Here is an 18,741-nt window from a genome sequence, read left to right on the forward strand (position 1 = left end):
CAGACACACACAGGTTCAGAATGATGTCAGATCAGATGATGTCGGGTTTGGACTGATACATATTTGCGGTATCACTCTCTCACAGTTATGAGCAATCAACATATTGATGTCATGAGTAATCAACACGTCTGTAACAATACAGTCATAGTGACTGATGAGAGGGATAAAGAGTGTTTACTGATGAATCCCTAATCCTGGAGTGTATACAGATAGAAATGCAGCACATAGAACTAACACGATTCCTTATTGTACATTGCCAGCGATGTAGAGGTAAAAAAAAAAAATTGACGAGAAAACGCTAACCGCAGTTCCTGGTGAGTAAAGTTATGCTCCCAATATTTTCAATGCATTTTTTCAGCGAAAGGTGGTTAAACGCTGGCACAAAATAAGGGTGTTTACATCTCTTACCCTCCACTGTACATGTTCTACACAACACATTTCTTCAGTATCGGAACATCTGACTGACCCGTGTTGCCGATGATGTCGTCCCAGCTGTGGTCAGCCAGGACGTTGACCAGGAGCGGAGCGATGAGCGGAGTGAGGGACCACAACCTGACCGTAGAGTCCCGGGAACATGAGGCCATGGTGAACGGACGGCTGGGGTGGCAAGTCAGGCCTGGAGGAATCAGATCAGGTTGCAGCATTACAGACACAGTGTCAGTGTAGAAACTGTACCATACGTTTAATTTCACACTCATTGGCCTCTGTAAAGCATAGCAGGTTTCCCCAACTGGTGGTCCACAGATTATTTTATTTGGCCCCCAAAGTTTCTGAACAACCCCCCCCCCTCTTGTTGGACATAAAAGGCTGTGAAAACACCAGCAAATCAGCTCCAAGTTATTTGAATTTTGATTCCCACGCGTAACAGAGAGAGATATGTGATTGTATGCAAACGTAAACAAGGTTTGAGATGATAATGTTTTAGTCAAATATGATATGTTTGGGCTTCTGGTGGTCAGTTTGCAGTCTAGAAATGATCCTGGACCTGTGGCTGAGTCTATTTGATGATGGCTGCAGTGTGGTGTTCCTGATTCATTACTGAGGTACCATAAACATCAGCGCCATGGTCGTAGCAGGTGTCCAGGCAGGTTCCGTCCCTGGTGTCCCAGACTTTAATGGTGTAGTCCCAGCTGCCGCTGGTCAGCAGGTAGGGCACCTCCGTGTTCCACATCAGGCCTCGGACCGGAGCCTTGTGACCACTCAGCACGTTGATACAGGCGTCCTGGGTATAATCCCAGATACGCACAGTCCTGGAGAGGGGGGAGGGAGGGAGGAAGAGAGAGAGAGAGAAAGGGAGCGAGAGACAGAAAGAGAGATAGAGAGAGAAAGGGAGAAAGGGAGCGAGAGACAGAAAGAGAGATAGAGAGAGAAAGAGAGAGAAAGAGAGAGACAGAGAGAGAGAGAGAAAGGGAGAGAGAGAGAGAAAGAGAGAGAGAGAGTGTGCGAGAGAGAGAGAGAGAGAGAGAGAGAGAGAGAGAGAGAGAGAGAGAGAGAGAGAGAGAGAGAGAGAGAGAGAGAGAGAGAGAGAGAGAGAGAGAGGTTATATGCAGACTCCCATATACATAATAGAGTGACTACTCAAACCAATGGCATCTGTATTGATAATGGTAGCATATCAAATAACTACCATGTGTAACTGTGTATCAGTACATAGTGTTTACTATGCATTATTCAGGTACTGTTATACATTGGTGGATGTGATAAATCACCCTAATGCAATGTGCTGTGAGACTCAGTGAAAGAACATATATGAATAATGTATTCATGTGCTGCGTGTACCCGTCATCTGAGCCACTGCAGAGAATACCCTCTCGGAGAGGAGACCAGCGCACGTGGAACACCTTGGCCAGGTGACCCGTGAACACCTTGAGTGGCTGGTCAGAACTGGTGGCCAGGTAGTACACACGCACGTTTTTATCCTCACAGCCCGTGGCTATCATGTCTCTGGGAATGGAAAGAGAGAGAGAGAGAGAGAGAGAGAGAGAGAGAGAGAGAGAGAGAGAGAGAGAGAGAGAGAGAGAGAGAGAGAGAGAGAGACAGACAGACAGACAGAGAGAGAGAGAGACAGACAGACAGACAGACAGACAGACAGACAGACAGACAGACAGACAGACAGACAGACAGACAGACAGACAGACAGACAGACAGACAGACAGACAGACAGACAGACAGACAGACAGACAGACAGACAGACAGACAGACAGACAGACAGAAAGAAAGACAGAAAAGATAGATCTAGTAGAGTATAGGTAACTAACTACATCTTCCAGTATACTTGTGATACAGAATGAAATGTGAACTACACAAGTGGACTCTTACTTGTTATTCTGGCTCCAGTCACAACCAAACACAGCAGCAGGGTGCTTGTACTTGTGTAAGACCCTGCCGTCGATGGTCCTAATGATGCAAAAGCCGTCGCCACTACATGTGGCTATTCTTTTAGAGTCCTTATGGCTCCATGCGATACAGAAGATACCATGATTCCCATGCTGTTGAGTACACAAGGGAACAAAAAGGCTGTGACATAAAAAAGATATTGATAAACTAAAGAAATGATTGATAAATCACTCTTTTCTCCTTTTCACCCTATCAGGCCGACCCGAACAAACTGCTGGCTAGTGGATGCGTAACCAGGCTAGCTCAGTACAACTTGGTTTGGTTTAACTCGGTTCGGCTCAGTAGTGTGAAAAGCCCTTATGACTGTCATGTTTTTGGTCGGGGTTGTTGACATACCTCATTGAATCGTGTGATCATCTTGCCTTTCTTCACATCCCAGATGAATGCACCGTTCCGGGACGTGGCTCCGGCTATGCAGTTCAGGTCTCCTTTCGAAGAATCGTTAAAAAAAAAGTACATTACGTTGACTTCTTAATTTATATTCAGTAAATCGTTACTAACGGGAAAGAACTCAAGGTAACACTTTACATGAAAATATATACTTAAGGCGTTCATAAAACATCTATTCATCACCAGCAGAGCAGTTTTCAAAATAAAAGTCAATATGACGAATCATGGTATATAAAGGGTGTTTCGAAATAGAGCATGGGAAGGTTCGGAGTATGAGTGCATATCCAAGTATGCGATATGGGACATGGGGGCACTTCTCGGCTGAAAGAAGGTTCACTGAATGGGGAGGTGCAGCGTGAGGTAATACAGTGGGGGAGGTGCAGCGTGAGGTAATACAGTGGGGGAGATGCAGCGTGAGGTAATACAGTGGGGGAGGTGCAGCGTGAGGTAATACAGTGGGGGAGATGCAGCGTGAGGTAATACAGTGGGGGAGGTGCAGCGTGAGGTAATACAGTGGGGGAGGTGCAGCGTGAGGTAATACAGTGGGGGAGGTGCAGCGTGAGGTAAAACAGTGGGGGAGGTGCAGCGTGAGGTAATACAGTGAGGGGGGTGCAGCGTGAGGTAAAATAGTAGGGGGAGGTGCAGCGTGAGGTAATACAGTAGGGGGAGGTGCAGCGTGAGGTAATACAGTGGGGGAGGTGCAGCGTGAGGTAATACAGTAGGGGGAGGTGCAACGTGACGTAATACAGTAGGGGGAGGTGCAGCGTGAGGTAATACAGTGGGGGAGGTGCAGCGTGAGGTAATACAGTAGGGGGAGGGCTTCTCAAATGTCATGTTTTACGAGTTCTCCACACTCTCGTCCTCACAAGAACGTCCTCTGAGAATGCACTCGGAGCACGACAACGTGGAACACGGTAGAAAACATATTGAGAAACACCCAAAGTATTATGGTCTGCGTGTGTTCTCTCCCCGTGTCTTACCAGGAGCCCAGGACAGGGAGTAGACCACACCCTCGTTGCCGGGAGACGTATTAACCGCCGTGAGGGTGTTGATGTCCCACACCTTAATGGTCCCGTCAAACGAGGCTGTCGCCAACAGGTTGGGGTCGTCTGGCTTGAATTTACAGTCAAATATGGTCTCAACGTGACCCTGAAAACAACATATTGTTTCATGGTCAGGTCTGCTTCAACATGAACTGGATTGGGAGATATGTACAACAGAAATGCAGACACAAACAGGAAATAGAAGAACGCCCTTAGGATCATTCCAATTTCCCTACCTCCCTTGCTACCACGTGTCCTCCCTTCTTTTCACCCACGAATCTCTTCCCTCCCTCCCTCCCTCCCTCCCTCCCTCCCTCCCTCCCTCCCTCCCTCCCTCCCTCCCTCACCAGGTCTCGTAGGAAGTCCCACTTCTTGGCTCCCATGTCGTAGAGCCCCACCCCTCCATCCACGAAGCAGCAGACAGCGTGGCCCGGGGGGAGGGAGAAGGCCTGGTTCTGGGATAGAGTAGGAGGAGGAACAGCTTCACTGGTGGACGATGTGTAGTGGTTCTTTGTCGGGGAGATGGAGCTCAAGGCTGAAAAGAGGGTGGGAGGCAAATAATGGCAGGGCCAGGAGGGGTCAGGAGGGGTCAGGTGATTGCAAGAATGGGGAAAGAACACACTATGCCATAGAAAAGTTACAGTTTTTCCAAGAGATATAGCAATCTTATTTCACAAGATCAGTCATTCATATCCAAAACTCTGAAGTTATTGTTCACTTTTAGAAAAAAGGGATCCAAAAGGGTTCTTCCGCTGTCCCTATAATGCAACCATTTTTGGTTCTAGGTAGAACCCTATTGGATTCCATATACAACTCTCTGTGGAAAGGGTTGTACATGTAACCCAAAAGGATAATGCCTTGAAACAAAACAGTTTTACCTCGAACCAAAATGGGTTCTTCAAAGGGTTCTCCTATTGGGACAGCTGTAGATAGCACCTTAATTTCTAAGAGTGTGCTGCAGACTGTGGATTCTACACTAATCTGTGGATTATCAGAGCTAATGTGTGTGTGTGTCAGATGCTTACATTTCTTGGCTGGGGGAGAGTTTAACACATGTAAAGCATGGAAGCCGGTCTTCTTCAGTTTAAAGTTGTCCAGCGGTGTAGATCTGGACACGTTCCATATCCTCAACACACCGACTTGAGAATCTGGGAAGAGAAGGAACACGTTGGAACAGTTCTAAAGGCCTGAGCCTTACACACCTGACCTCTAGCTACCTACATCTAGCTACCTGATAAACATACCCTACCTCGTGACCTTACCATAACCCCCCAGTACCCTACCCCTTATACCCTACCCCCTAAATGCTACCCCCATTTCTTTACCTCTAGTGATGAACATGCCAGGGGCGCTGAGAACACAGTTTTCCCCTCCCCCCTACACCCTGCACCCTAACCCATTGTACCCTACCCGTAAACCCTACCCCAATATGTCCTTACCTCCAGTGATGAACATGCCAGGTGCACTGGGAACCCAGGCCAGACACTGTACAGAGGCAGCTGAACTGGGGAAGATGAAGGTAGTGACACAGGTGAGCCCCTCTGAGTCGACCATTCGGATGCCATTATGCAGGTTGGCCACTAGGAGGTAGTCTGTAGACAGGGGATCCCACTCCAACGCTGTGACCGGGTCCTCCTCGTCCGTCCCCTCTAAAGACTCCGGGCGCAACACGTGCTTCTGGTTTTTAGATCCTAGGACAGGAGAGGAGACCTGCTGCATCAACTGACTAAATAAAGTCACCACAGCCCCAAATGAAATACCTGGAGGTACCAAATAAAGGTTCTCATGTGGAAGAAACAGTCAATAAATGCATATTTAAAGGTTGTATTTTCTTCCTGGCACTGATTCTGCTGATAGCAGCTATTTTGAAGAAGGGTCTACAGATGTAAGATCTTAATTTGATCACTCTTGTTGCTGAGAATTTTCCTGCACCGCAAATTTGCCCTAACAAAAAATGTATCAACCTCTACAAAATATATCCATTAGTTATAATCCACATAATAATTCACATTTCCGGTTGCTGCAGGATTATTTTCCTGCTGTAGCAAACTGTGGTTGTTTACCGACTAAAATGATTGTAAGTTGCTCTGGATAAGAGTGTCTGCCAGCTAAATGACTCAAATGTCAAATTGTTTGTAATAGGGAAATGCATGACCAGTTCTTTCACATCAGTGCAAATGAAGGAGATAAGACAAAGAGAGGAAGTCATTTTAAACAATTGAGACGCAGCCACAGTCTAGACTATCTATAGACTATTGAGATGCAGCCTCAGTCTAGACTATGTATAGACTATTGAGATGCAGCCTCAGGCTAGACTATCTATAGACTATTGAGATGCAGCCTCAGGCTAGACTATCTATAGACAATTGAGATGCAGCCTCAGTCTAGACTATCTAAAGACTATTGAGATGCAGCCTCAATCTAGACTATCTTTAGACTTTTGAGATGCAGCCTCAGTCTTACCTGGCTGGAAGATGGAGAGGCTCCCGTCCGTGTGTCCAAACACCACCTTGCCCTTCTTGACGGGGTGCCAGCGGAACAGACAGATGTCGGACAGGAAGCTGTGTGCCTCCTTGTGGATGGTGACGCCGGCGTCCAGCCCGCTGATGGCCCACAGATAGAGAGGGCCCCGATGGGACACAAACGCCACGCCGTCACCTGCGTTCCAGCACCAGCTCAGAGACGCTGGGATGCCTGGGTGATGGTACACAAGGGTTAGAGACACATTAGATACACACACGCGCACACACACACACACACACACACACACACACACACACACACACACACACACACACACACACACACACACACACACACACACACACACACACACACACACACACACACACACACACACACACACACACACACACACACACACACACACACACACACACACACGCAACCAAACACACACATTCATCCACCCACCCACACACACTCTCTCTCTCTCCTAGAAAAACAAATAACACCAAACATCCCAGCCGTCAGCCATCTCCCTCCTGAAAGGAGTCAGTGTGGCAGCAACAATAGCCAGTCCAACTAAGCACACAAACACTTCACTACACTGAGTCACCCTCCCAAGGCAACCCAACCTACTCTCTCTAGCCTCTGTGACACGTCTTCCATCAGTAGTGTCTAAAGAGGAGCCTACTCCCAGGTAAACTCCCTTACCACTGGTCCACAGTCATTCCTCATTTCCATCCGGATGATTGATCAGAACCAGTATCTTTTGCGTTATACAGACCACGTGTCTCTATAGTTCAGTACATTTGGTGTTATCTAGTCTGGCCACAGCTTTCCGCTGCACCTTGTTTCACTCTGTTTCAAAACGTTTTCTCCCTACTGAACACCCACCTCTGGCCCACCCACTCCCCTGTACATCTGCCTCCACTGGGCATAGTTCATTATCAGTACCTTTGGTGTTATCCAGCCTGGCCACAATCTTCTGCTCTGCCACGTTCCAGATGATGAGCAGGTTGTCAGCGCTGGCGCTGGCAAACACCTCGGGGTTGTGTGGGCACCACGATATGGCCGTGATGGTCTTCTTGTGCTCTGACATGATGGCTCGAAGCTTGAACTCGTTGTATCTGTGGTCCAACTGCATGTGTGCAGATGGGAACGACGAGGAATACATTGGTATTGGTGTTGCATATGTAAACAGACGGGAGATAACGATAGATAAGGAAAACGTCAATGACAGAAATCACTTGCAGATTAGACATCTCTTTTGCGTGATCTTCCGACAGGGAAGGGAGAGAGCACACGCAACGAGAGGCGCACGCATGCCGACACGGGCGCACACACGCGCGTGCGCGCACACACACGCCCACAGGCACGCGGACGCACACGCACACACACACACCGATTTTTTCCAAGCTAATTACCTGGTAGACATATATAGCAAGTGTTGCACAGTAAGCGAACCGGTCTTCACTGGCAGCACACACATCTTTGTTCCAGGGTTGGCACCCGGCAGCCAGCAGGCCCACCTGTTTCACCTGGGACATCTTTATCTGCGACACACAAAGAAGAGGAGGAGATGGCCTACACCAGAACACAGGCAATGATCTGTGATTCTTATTCATGGATTGAGGGATAAATTCAGGTCTAAAGCATGTTCTCTTCTCATGTACATCAGTCTTGCATTTCAGAACTGATAATACATTGACATGGCTTATTACTCAGCTGTAATAGACCGTTCTCACAATAACATCGCGGTAGCCTTCAATGCGTACTGATATGAAACGTAGTTTGACGTTTCACATGGAGCGCCAGTCACATGAATCAGTGAAAACTCCAGCATGTATGTTGGTATCACTCAGAGGAGGCACACAGCAACAGCCTTGAGACAGTCGGGTTCTCCCTAATCTCTCTCTCTCTCTCTCTCTCTCTCTCTCTCTCTCTCTCTCTCTCTCTCTCTCTCTCTCTCTCTCTCTCTCTCTCTCTCTCTGTCTCTCTCTGTCTCTCTCTCTCTCTCTCTCTCTCTCTCTCTCTCTCTCTCTCTCTCTCTCTCTCTCTCTCTCTCTCTCTCTCTCTCTCTCTCTCTCTCTCTCTCTCTCTCTCTCTCTCTCTCTCTCTCTCATTTGCCATGGTGCCCTGAGGACAACAATGCAACAAATTCAAAATAATCAATACAAATAAAATAAAATACAAATGACAGAATCAACACTGCAGCTTCAAACGCCAAAAATACAATTATTTACATGAAATCCAAACCGTTTCAATTATCATTAGATTCATTCAACATTAAAGTCCTGAATTTCCTTACAGGCGCCAGAGAGTCAAGGTGTACATGTAGGGAGTTTTGTGGGCTATTCCCAAAAAATGATGCAGTGACGCGTAGTAAAACTGTAACTTGTGATAAAGCGAAGGGCGCTGTGGTCGACGGCATCCAAAGGTTTAATAGTAGCGGCTGCTGCATTCCCATAAATGGTGTCACCGCGGTCGACGGCATCCAAAGGTTTAATAGTAGCGGCTGCTGCATTCCCATAAATGGTGTCACCAAGGTCGACGGCATCCAAAGGTTTAAGAGTAGCGGCTGCTGCATTCCCATAAATGGTGTCACCGCGGTCGACGGCATCCAAAGGTTTAAGAGTAGCGGCTGCTGCATTCCCATAAATGGTGTCACCGCGGTCGACGGCATCCAAAGGTTTAAGAGTAGCGGCTGCTGCATTCCCATAAATGGTGTCACCGCGGTCGACGGCATCCAAAGGTTTAAGAGTAGCGGCTGCTGCATTCCCATAAATGGTGTCACCGCGGTCGACGGCATCCAAAGGTTTAAGAGTAGCGGCTGCTGCATTCCCATAAATGGTGTCACCGCGGTCGACGGCATCCAAAGGTTTAAGAGTAGCGGCTGCTGCATTCCCATAAATGGTGTCACCGCGGTCGACGGCATCCAAAGGTTTGAGAGTAGCGGCTGCTGCATTCCCATAAATGGTGTCACCGCGGTCGACGGCATCCAAAGGTTTGAGAGTAGCGGCTGCTGCATTCCCATAAATGGTGTCACCGCGGTCGACGGCATCCAAAGGTTTGAGAGTAGCGGCTGCTGCATTCCCATAAATGGTGTCACCGCGGTCGACGGCATCCAAAGGTTTGAGAGTAGCGGCTGCTGCATTCCCATAAATGGTGTCACCGTACGTCTCTTAAACGTCAAATTACTGTCAATCCAAAAGCCCAGATAATTATAGGCGGGAACCTGCTTGATTAAAGAACCATCCAATCCATAAATGTGTACGCCATCACAAATATTTCTACGAGAATTTAAAAAACAGCATACATTTAGTTTTTCAGGGATTAAGTACCAATTTTAAATCGACAAGGTCCTTCTGCAAGGCGACAAAATGAGATTGCAGCTCCAACATAGCCTGGTTAGCCGTAGCGACAGTAGTGTACATAACAGTGACATCTGCATACAGATGAATGTTACAGGTTTTTGCAGATAGATCAATATTATTTACATAAATAGTCAAGTGGACAGGTCCCAAAATCCCAAAGTCCTGTAGATCCTAATCTGTCTCATTGATAAAATAATGTATATGTTGAAAGATAATGATAGAATAATTCCACTCTGAAACCTTATAACCGTGTGAAAATGATTAGAATCATAAAAATATAATCTGATGATGTGTGTAGTTTTAGTCAGAATTAGGTTAAACAATGTATCTGTATAGTGGAAAAACACAGACAGACTGTCTGAGCAAGGCGTAGTTTAGGATTTGAACTTGTATGTGTGTGCCGAAGAAAAAAAACGAGAACAATTCAACTGTGTTTGTACCGACCTGGCTAGGACTCTGAGGAACCTATGATAGGACAGGGAGTACTTCTCAAGGTTTCTCTAATCTCGGGGGAATGGAACTGTTGGCTGGGTAGTGATACAAAGTGGTGAGAACTCTGGAGAAGGATAAAAGTCAGCTACTGTGTGTGTATGTATGTGCGTAGGATACCTACTGTTTGTGTGTGAAGGTATGTGCGTAAGGTGCCAGTATAAAATGGATGTTTTTGTACAACGGACTAAACATTTTGACTATTGTAAACTGAGAAATCTGCCTGTTTCATTTAAACCAGAATCTTACAAACTCTGGGTTGCAGACTGAGTAGATTAATTGAAGTTTATGAACATCGATAACAAAATTCTCATAACACTCATGCTACAAACCAGACAGAAACAGAACATAACAGAACCTGTGAGCTCGTACATAGACAAAACACACAGATAAAATGCATAGACAGAACACATAGACAAAACACATAGACAAAACACACAGATAAAATGCATAGACAAAACACATAGACAAAACACACAGACAAAATGCATAGACAAAACGCATAGAAAAAATCTCATAGACAAAACACAGCTTGACTCCTCCCCTTCTCTCTCCTCCCCTCATTCTATCTCCTCCTCCCCTCTTTTCCCTACCTTCACGTCGGCATCGTTCTTAGTGTACCACTCCAGATTGTCTGTGTCCATTTTTTCAGAAGGATCTCTTCACCCTCTAGTCTCTCCAAAGCGAGATGAACTAGGATTGCTGTTACAGGGAGGGTAGCTAGCTAACAGATTAACAAAGCTCTCTGTTACAGGCAAGGTAGCTAGCTAACAGATTGACAAGGCTCTCTGTTAGAGCTAAGGTAGCTAGCTAACAGATTGACAAGGCTCTCTGTTAGAGCTAAGGTAGCTAGCTAACAGATTGACAAGGCTCTCTGTTAGAGGCAAGGTAGCTAGCTAACAGATTGACAAGGCTCTCTGTTAGAGCTAAGGTAGCTAGCTAACAGATTGACAAGGCTCTCTGTTAGAGGCAAGGTAGCTAGCTAAAAGATTGACAAGGCTCTCTGTTAGAGGGAAGGTAGCTAGCTAAACTTACAGAGCTGAGGTGTGGTGATGTTGTCACAGCGAAGACAGAGCCGGCGAGTGAAGAGAGAGGAGCCTTGTGTGTACGTCTCAGAGATAGATACGGAGGAGTGTGTGTATGTGTGCGTGTGTGTATGTGTGTGTGTATGCACTCATTGACTGGTGCAGTGTAGTTGTGTGTGTGTGTGTGTGTGTGTGTGTGTGTGTGTGTGTGTGTGTGTGTGTGTGTGTGTGTGTGTGTGTGTGTGTGTGTGTGTGTGTGTGTGTGTGTGTGTGTGTGTGTGTGTGTGTGTGTGTGTGTGTGTGTGTGTGTGTGACAAGTGCAGCCCCCACTGGTAGCCAGGCAACTGCAGCTCCCTATATTAAAATTAGTGCCTTTTAACTCCCCCTCCTACACACACACACACACACACACACACACACACACACACACACACACACACACACACACACACACACACACACACACACACACACACACACACACACACACACACACACACACACACACACACACACACCGATATACACATACATATGTGAACCTACCATGTACCATGATGATACATCCCCTACCTCCACACACCTATGCACAATGCATACACACACAAACATACAAGTACCTACACACACTCAGGGGTGTAACGTAAACAACACACACTTCCTCGCCCTAACCCCCTGACTGCACACCTCACCCACACCCAGTCATGTTAGTTGTTTTCCTCCATTCTCTCTCTGACTCAGTGTACAACCCAGTGTCCACCTCCCCCACACCTCAAACCACGGAACTAACCCACCGTTCCCCCTTGTCATCCCTGGATCCAGTCTCCTGTGTAGCTGACTCTCTCATCTGTCAGATAATGGTAACAATGCAATCAGCGTAATGGCCCCTGCTGATAAGGACACAGTGGAGAGATCCCTCACTGGGTCTAGAGAGGCTAGCAATCTCTATTATAAAGCCTCAATCTGCATGACAATGATGGTGGAAAAAGACAAGATGATGGAGATAGAGATATTCCTGACTTTGAGTATGGGATTGGTCTCTAAACTCATCTGAGGATCTGAGATTGGTTGAGGGGGCTTGGAGGGTCCTTGTATGATATTTTACAGAGAGAGAGGAGAGAGAGAGAGAGAGAGAGAGAGAGAGAGAGAGAGAGAGAGAGAGAGAGAGAGAGAGAGAGAGAGAGAGAGAGAGAGAGAGAGAGAGAGAGAGAGTTTGTGTGTGAGCGGGAGTGTGCGTTTGGGGCAAATGGAATGGCATCAAACACATAGAACCCATGTATTTGATACCATTCCAACCATGACCACAAGCCCATCCTCCCCAATTAAGGTGCCACCAACCTCCTGTGGCATCCGTGTGTGTGTGTGTGTGTGTGTGTGTGTGTGTGTGTGTGTGTGTGTGTGTGTGTGTGTGTGTGTGTGTGTGTGTGTGTGTGTGTGTGTGTGTGTGTGTGTGTGTGTGTGTGTGTGTGTGTGTGTGTGTGTGTGTGTGTGTGTGTGTGTGTGTGTGTGTGTGTGTGTGTGTGTGTGTGTGTGTGGACAGGACAGTAGATACGGTAATGACTAGAGACACACTAGCCCCGAATTAGCAGGTGAATGACAAATGTACCTTCAACTAATGAATGAATGGATTAGATGGAGAGTCAAGTGGTAGCTCAGTTGGTAGATCATAGTGCTTGCAACGTCATGACAGTATTACCCGGACCACCCATATGTTAAAAAACATGTATGTACGCAAGACTGTAATTCACTTAATGGTATATGTATTATTCTGTGTGTCATGTGGTGGACATGGGTGGAGGAGAGGTGAATGGATGTGTAGGTGGGTTTGTTTAGTAATGCCAGGACTATGTCCGTGATCGGATTCACATCCCAGCACCCTCGGCTACGGGGGTGAGAGACAGAGAGGAAACTTGGTGCAGCGTTACCTAGGCGATGGAGACAGACTCAGGAAGGCTGTTCAACTGGAGTAGCACTGAGCACTGCTTGAGGGAGAGAAAAGAGAGACGGGGGAGAGGTGGGGAGAGGGAGAACAGACAGAGTGTGAGTGTGAGTGAGAAAGAGAAAGTTGCTCATCCTTACTGAAAGAGTTAAACAATCCATTCAGAGTGAAATCATAAATAAAATCATAACTATAAAACGGGTGATTTGAGCCCTGAATGCCGATTGTCAGAAAGCTGTGGTATATCAGACAGTATACCATGGGTATGACAAAAAATATTATTTACTGGTCTAATTTCATTGCTAACCAGTTATAATAGCAATAAGTTATTGTGGTATATGGCCAATGAATGGGCTGTGTCCAGGCACACTACATTCCATCGTGCGCAAGAACAGCCCTTAGCTGTGGTATATTGGCCATATACCCCACTTCCTCTGGCCTTATTGTTTAAGTATAGACTAATGACACCAAGTCCTATTCTATTCCACAAAGCAACTTTTTTTGCCTAGTTGCCTGACAATGCACTTTCCATTAAGCTACGGTATAAATACTACAGCTACAGCCGGTCATTAGACTGCTACACCAATCTCTAGATGAGACGTGTCCTGCAGGACTACTTGGCTGGAAGCCCTACACACTGCTGTGGTGTTGGTTTGTTACTGGTCACAGAGACCAAGGACAATCCAAGGAGAGGAGCACAGCAGGACGAACCAGTCCACAACCGAATAAAGAGTTTTACAACGTTCTATCCTTTTCTTGAACCCCTCCCATTCTCTAGTATGACGCCTGGCATGTATGATCAACAAGTCTAATGAATTCAATTCCTCACCACAACCAAGTGAATTCAAATGTTTTTGAAGACTACTGAAGTACAGAATGCAAGACCGCGGTCATGTTCACTGGGTAAGATTATTCAGACTCCTAGGCCTATATCAGCTCTGCACATGAAAGCTGGGGATGTTTTCAAAGGCTCTATATCGCTGCAGCCACGTTGCCTTTACTGCCAAGGGAAGAACAGCCGTACGGTTTAATTAGCCACCAAAGGACCAGAGGTTTTTGTAACCTTGCAGCAGCACGATCTACAAATAAATGCCAGTCATATGCTGCCTCTCTCTCCACTTTGCTGTAGAGTCCCCCCTTTCCTTCTAACTCTGGGAATTTAATTTAATTGATTGCTGGAAGATTAGGTCTAATTGGCATGAAATGTAATGGAATTTACATTAACAAAACAAATGATGGCAAGAATAAAATCTCTCTCTCTCTCTCTCTCTCTCTCTCTCTCTCTCTCTCTCTCTCTCTCTCTCTCTTCTCTCTCTCTCTCTCTCTCTCTCTCTCTCTCTCTCTCTCTGCCTTTGCCTTAGGGTCGATTTGAGTTCTATAAAATTATTAACAGTGTGGAGATGTTTCAGGAGGTATCAGGGGGGCTGTCTGTACAGCAGGAGAGGAGGGGTTGGGTGTATATTTGTAATGTGGTGCTGGATTGTGAATTGTTTTGTACTGTGTTGTTGTGTACTGTGTACTGTGATTGTGTGGAGTTTTGGGTGGCATGCAATGTGTTTTTATGGGGGTTTAATGTGGTGTTGTTAGTGAAATGAGTCTCTCTCTCTTCAATTCAATTCAAAGGGCTTTATTGGCATGGGAAAAATAGATAATTAACAAAAGTGAAATTAACAATTAAAAAAATAAACAGTTAACAAAAGTTTCAATGGAATAGAGACTTTTAAAATGTCATGTTATAGCTACATACAGTGTTATAGCAATGTGCAAATAGTTAAAGTACAAAAGGGAAAATAAATCAACATAAATATAGGTTGTATTTACAATGGTCTCTCTCTCTCTCCTTTCTACTCTAGCCATCTGTTGATCATGAAGAAGATCAGACTATAATATAATAATAATAATAATATATTACCTCTATTTATTCTGTTCACGGTGGAAAGAATGAAGGATGTACACACTGACAACACATACACCAGAAGTGTTTTCCAATATAGTGTTTAAGGAAATCTCTTTCTATGAAAAAACAAGAGGCAATCAAAGTTGTGCGATGAAACAGACAATAATCTGTGAAATGTTTTGCTCTCGGGCAATTCCACGGTAACGGAATTGTGCTGAGAATGAGATTTTTATGTATGCCAAACAAAAAACATTGATTTAAAAGTCGAACAAACCATACAGCTCTATGCACAAGGACGACTTTTAAAAAGTTACACTGAACACAGCTACTGGAAGAACTGTGGAGATGCAAAGTTTGGTAACAGAAGGTGACCACGTTTTCCAAAAACGATGTTAAATATCTGCTCTGAATTATGATTCAAATACGTCTGCAGAAATAATGGAGTGTCAGCTGTGACATGACACCTTAATAACTTTGAAAAATTATATTTTGGTTTTGAACTTCAGTAAGTGAAGTAGATTTACAATCGGTAACGGAATTGCAGGAATGGAATTTCATCATGGGTCCATGATCTGTACTATACAGAAATGCATAATTATGGGTATGAATATCATTCTCTTCATGGTGATGTATCCTAATCAGGTACACAAAGGTAGAAATATGCAATATCCTCCACATGTTTGGGTATTATTCTACACACTATTATTTTAATGAGCTCTGGCCCCAAACAAGACCATATTTGTTTGGTCTGGACCGGACCAATCATAGACGTCTATGTTTCACAAGTTTGAATATCAAAGTACAGCACAGAGCTCAGTAGTATAGAGTTCAGTACAGTATAGTAGAGTAGAGTTCAGCACAGTATAGTAGAGTAGAGTAGAGTTCAGTACAGTATAGTACTGTAGAGTAGAGTTCAGAACAGTACAGTAGAGTTCAGTACAGTATAGTACAGTAGATTAGAGTAGAGTTCAGTACAGTATAGTACAGTAGAGTAGAGTAGAGTTCAGTAGAGTAGAGTACAGTAGAGTTCAGTACAGTATAGTACAGTAGATTAGAGTAGAGTTCAGTACAGTATACTACAGTAGAGTAGAGTTCAGTAGAGTAGAGTAGAGCAGAGTACAGTAGAGTAGAGTAGAGTAGAGTAGAGTAGAGTAGAGTAGAGTAGAGTAGAGTAGAGTAGAGTAGAGTAGAGTAGAGCAGAGTTCAGTAGAGTAGAGTAGAGTAGAGTAGAGTAGAGTAGAGTAGAGTAGAGTCGAGCAGAGTTCAGTAGAGTACAGTAGAGCAGAGTTCAGTAGAGTACAGAGAGCAGAGTAGAGTAGAGTAGAGTAGAGTAGAGTAGAGTAGAGTAGAGTAGAGTTCAGTACAATAGAGCAGAGTAGAGTTCAGTATAGTAGAGTAGAGCAGAGCAGAGTTCAGTACAGTACAGTAGAGCAGAGATCAATACAGTAGAGTAGAGTAGAGTAGAGTAGAGTAGAGTCGAGCAGAGTTCAGTACAGTACAGTACAGTAGAGCAGAGTTTAGTACAGTAGAGTAGAGTAGATCAGAGTTCAGTACAGTAGAGTAGAGTATAGCAGAGTTCAGTACAATAGAGCAGAGTAGAGTTCAGTAGAGTAGAGTAGAGCAGAGCAGAGTTCAGTACAGTACAGTAGAGCAGAGATCAATACAGTAGAGTAGAGTAGAGCAGAGTTCAGTACAGTACAGTAGAACAGGGTTCAGTATAGTAGAGTAGAGTAGAGCAGAATTCAGTGCAGTAGAGTAGAGCAGAGCAGAGCAGAGTCCAGTACAGTAGAGTAGAGCAGAGTTCAGTACAGTAGAGTAGAGCAGAGTTCAGTACAGTACAGTAGGGCAGGGTTCAGTACAGTAGAGTAGAGTAGAGCAGAATTCAGTGCTGTAGAGTAGAGCAGAGCAGAGTTCAGTACAGTAGAGTAGAGTAGAGTAGAGCAGAGTTCAGTACAGTAGAGTAGAGTAGAGCAGAGCAGAGTTCAGTACAGTAGAGTAGAGTAGAGCAGAGTTCAGTACAGTAGAGTAGAGTATAGTTTGGTACAGTAGAGTAGAGCAGAATTCAGTACAGTAGAGTAGAGTAGAGCAGAGTTCAGTACAGTACAGTAGAGCAGAGTTCAGTACAGTAGAGTAGAGTAGAGTAGAGCAGAGCAGAGTTCAGTACAGTACAGTAGAGCAGAGTTCAGTACAGTACAGTAGAGCAGAGTTCAGTACAGTACAGTAGAGCAGAGTACAGTACAGTACAGTACAGTACAGTACAGTACAGTACAGTACAGTACAGTACAGTACAGTACAGTACAGTACAGTACAGCAGAGTTCAGTACAGTAGAGTAGAGTAGAGCAGAGTTCAGTACAGTAGAGCAGAGTTCAGTACAGTAGAGTAGAGCAGAGTTCAGTACAGTATAGTAGAGCAGAGTTCAGTACAGTACAGTAGAGTAGAGCAGAGCAGAGTTCAGTACAGTAGAGTAGAGCAGAGTTCAGTACAGTACAGTAGAGTAGAGTAGAGCAGAGGTCAGTACAGTAGAGTAGAGTAGAGCAGTGTTCAGTACAGTAGAGTAGAGCAGAGTTCAGTACAGTAGAGTAGAGTAGAGCAGAGTACAGTAGAGCAGAGTACAGTACAGTACAGTACAGTACAGTACAGTACAGTACAGTACAGTACAGTACAGTACAGTACAGTACAGTACAGTACAGTACAGTACAGCAGTACAGTACAGTACAGCAGAGTTCAGTACAGTAGAGTAGAGTAGAGCAGAGTTCAGTAGTGTACAGTAGAGCAGAGTTCAGTACAGTAGAGTAGAGCAGAGCAGACTTCAGTACAGTAGAGTAGAGCAGAGTTCAGTACAGTACAGTAGAGTAGAGTAGAGCAGAGTTCAGTACAGTAGAGTAGAGTAGAGCAGAGTTCAGTACAGTAGAGCAGAGTTCAGTACAGTAGAGTAGAGCAGAGTTCAGTACAGTACAGTAGAGTAGAGCAGAGTTCAGTACAATAGAGTAGAGTAGAGCAGAGTTCAGTACAGTACAGTAGAGCAGAGTTCAGTACAGTAGAATAGAGTAGAGCAGAATTTAGTGCAGTAGAGTAGAGCAGAGCAGAGCAGAGTTCAGTACAGTAGAGTAGAGCAGAGTTCAGTACAGTAGAGTAAAGCAGAGTTCAGTGCAATAGAGTAGAGCAGAGCTCAGTACAGTACAGTACAGTAGAGCAGAGTTCAGTACAGTAGAGTAGAGTCGAGCAGAGTTCAGTAGAGTACAGTAGAGCAGAGTTCACTACAGTAGAGTAGAGTAGAGCAGAGTTCAGTACAGTAGATTAGAGTAGAGCAGAGTTCAGTAGAGTACAGTAGAGCAGAGTTCAGTACAGTAGAGTAGAGCAGAGTTCAGTACAGTAGAGTAAAGCAGAGTTCAGTGCAATAGAGTAGAGCAGAGCTCAGTACAGTACAGTACAGTACAGTACAGTACAGTACAGTACAGTACAGTACAGTACAGTACAGTACAGTACAGTACAGTAGAGCAGAGTTCAGTACAGTAGAGTAGAGTAGAGCAGAGTTCAGTAGAGTACAGTAGAGCAGAGTTCAGTACAGTAGAGTAGAGTAGAGCAGAGTTCAGTACAGTAGAGTAGAGTAGAGCAGAGTTCAGTACTGTAGAGTAGAGCAGAGTTCAGTACAGTTCAGCACAGTAGAGTATAGTTCAGTACACTACAGTACTTTACATTATAGTGTACTCAACTCTAGTG

The 18,741-nt window shown here is 45.1% G+C and overlaps 1 protein-coding gene across 1 annotated transcript; it reads right to left on the minus strand.

The window, feature by feature from the left end:
* Window positions 1–425: 425 nt before the first annotated feature.
* On the minus strand, window positions 426–11,287 carry LOC124001444 (WD repeat-containing protein 17-like). Its single transcript, XM_046308176.1, has 13 exons — window positions 10,753–11,287; window positions 7,721–7,849; window positions 7,251–7,434; window positions 6,294–6,524; window positions 5,270–5,521; window positions 4,856–4,978; window positions 4,178–4,365; window positions 3,768–3,936; window positions 2,734–2,825; window positions 2,320–2,489; window positions 1,780–1,944; window positions 1,048–1,250; window positions 426–616 (listed from the first exon to the last, which is right to left on the minus strand). The coding sequence occupies exons 1-13, from the start codon at window positions 10,801–10,803 to the stop codon at window positions 426–428; spliced, it is 2,148 nt and encodes a 715-aa protein (XP_046164132.1). The 5' UTR covers window positions 10,804–11,287.
* Window positions 11,288–18,741: the final 7,454 nt, after the last annotated feature.

The sequence above is a fragment of the Oncorhynchus gorbuscha genome, linkage group LG17 (assembly GCF_021184085.1).
Source record: "Oncorhynchus gorbuscha isolate QuinsamMale2020 ecotype Even-year linkage group LG17, OgorEven_v1.0, whole genome shotgun sequence".
Classification (NCBI taxonomy): domain Eukaryota; kingdom Metazoa; phylum Chordata; class Actinopteri; order Salmoniformes; family Salmonidae; genus Oncorhynchus; species Oncorhynchus gorbuscha.

Bases quoted from the DNA above. Each gene is read 5' to 3' on its own strand.
- LOC124001444 (XM_046308176.1), bottom strand. From the start codon at position 10,803: ATGGACACAGACAATCTGGAGTGGTACACTAAGAACGATGCCGACGTG. The intron at 7,435-7,720 runs GTAATTAGCTTG...GCACACATGCAG, and splicing joins TTGCTATATATGTCTACCAG to TTGGACCACAGATACAACGA. The intron at 4,979-5,269 runs GTAAGGACATAT...TTCTCTTCCCAG, and splicing joins TGGCATGTTCATCACTGGAG to ATTCTCAAGTCGGTGTGTTG.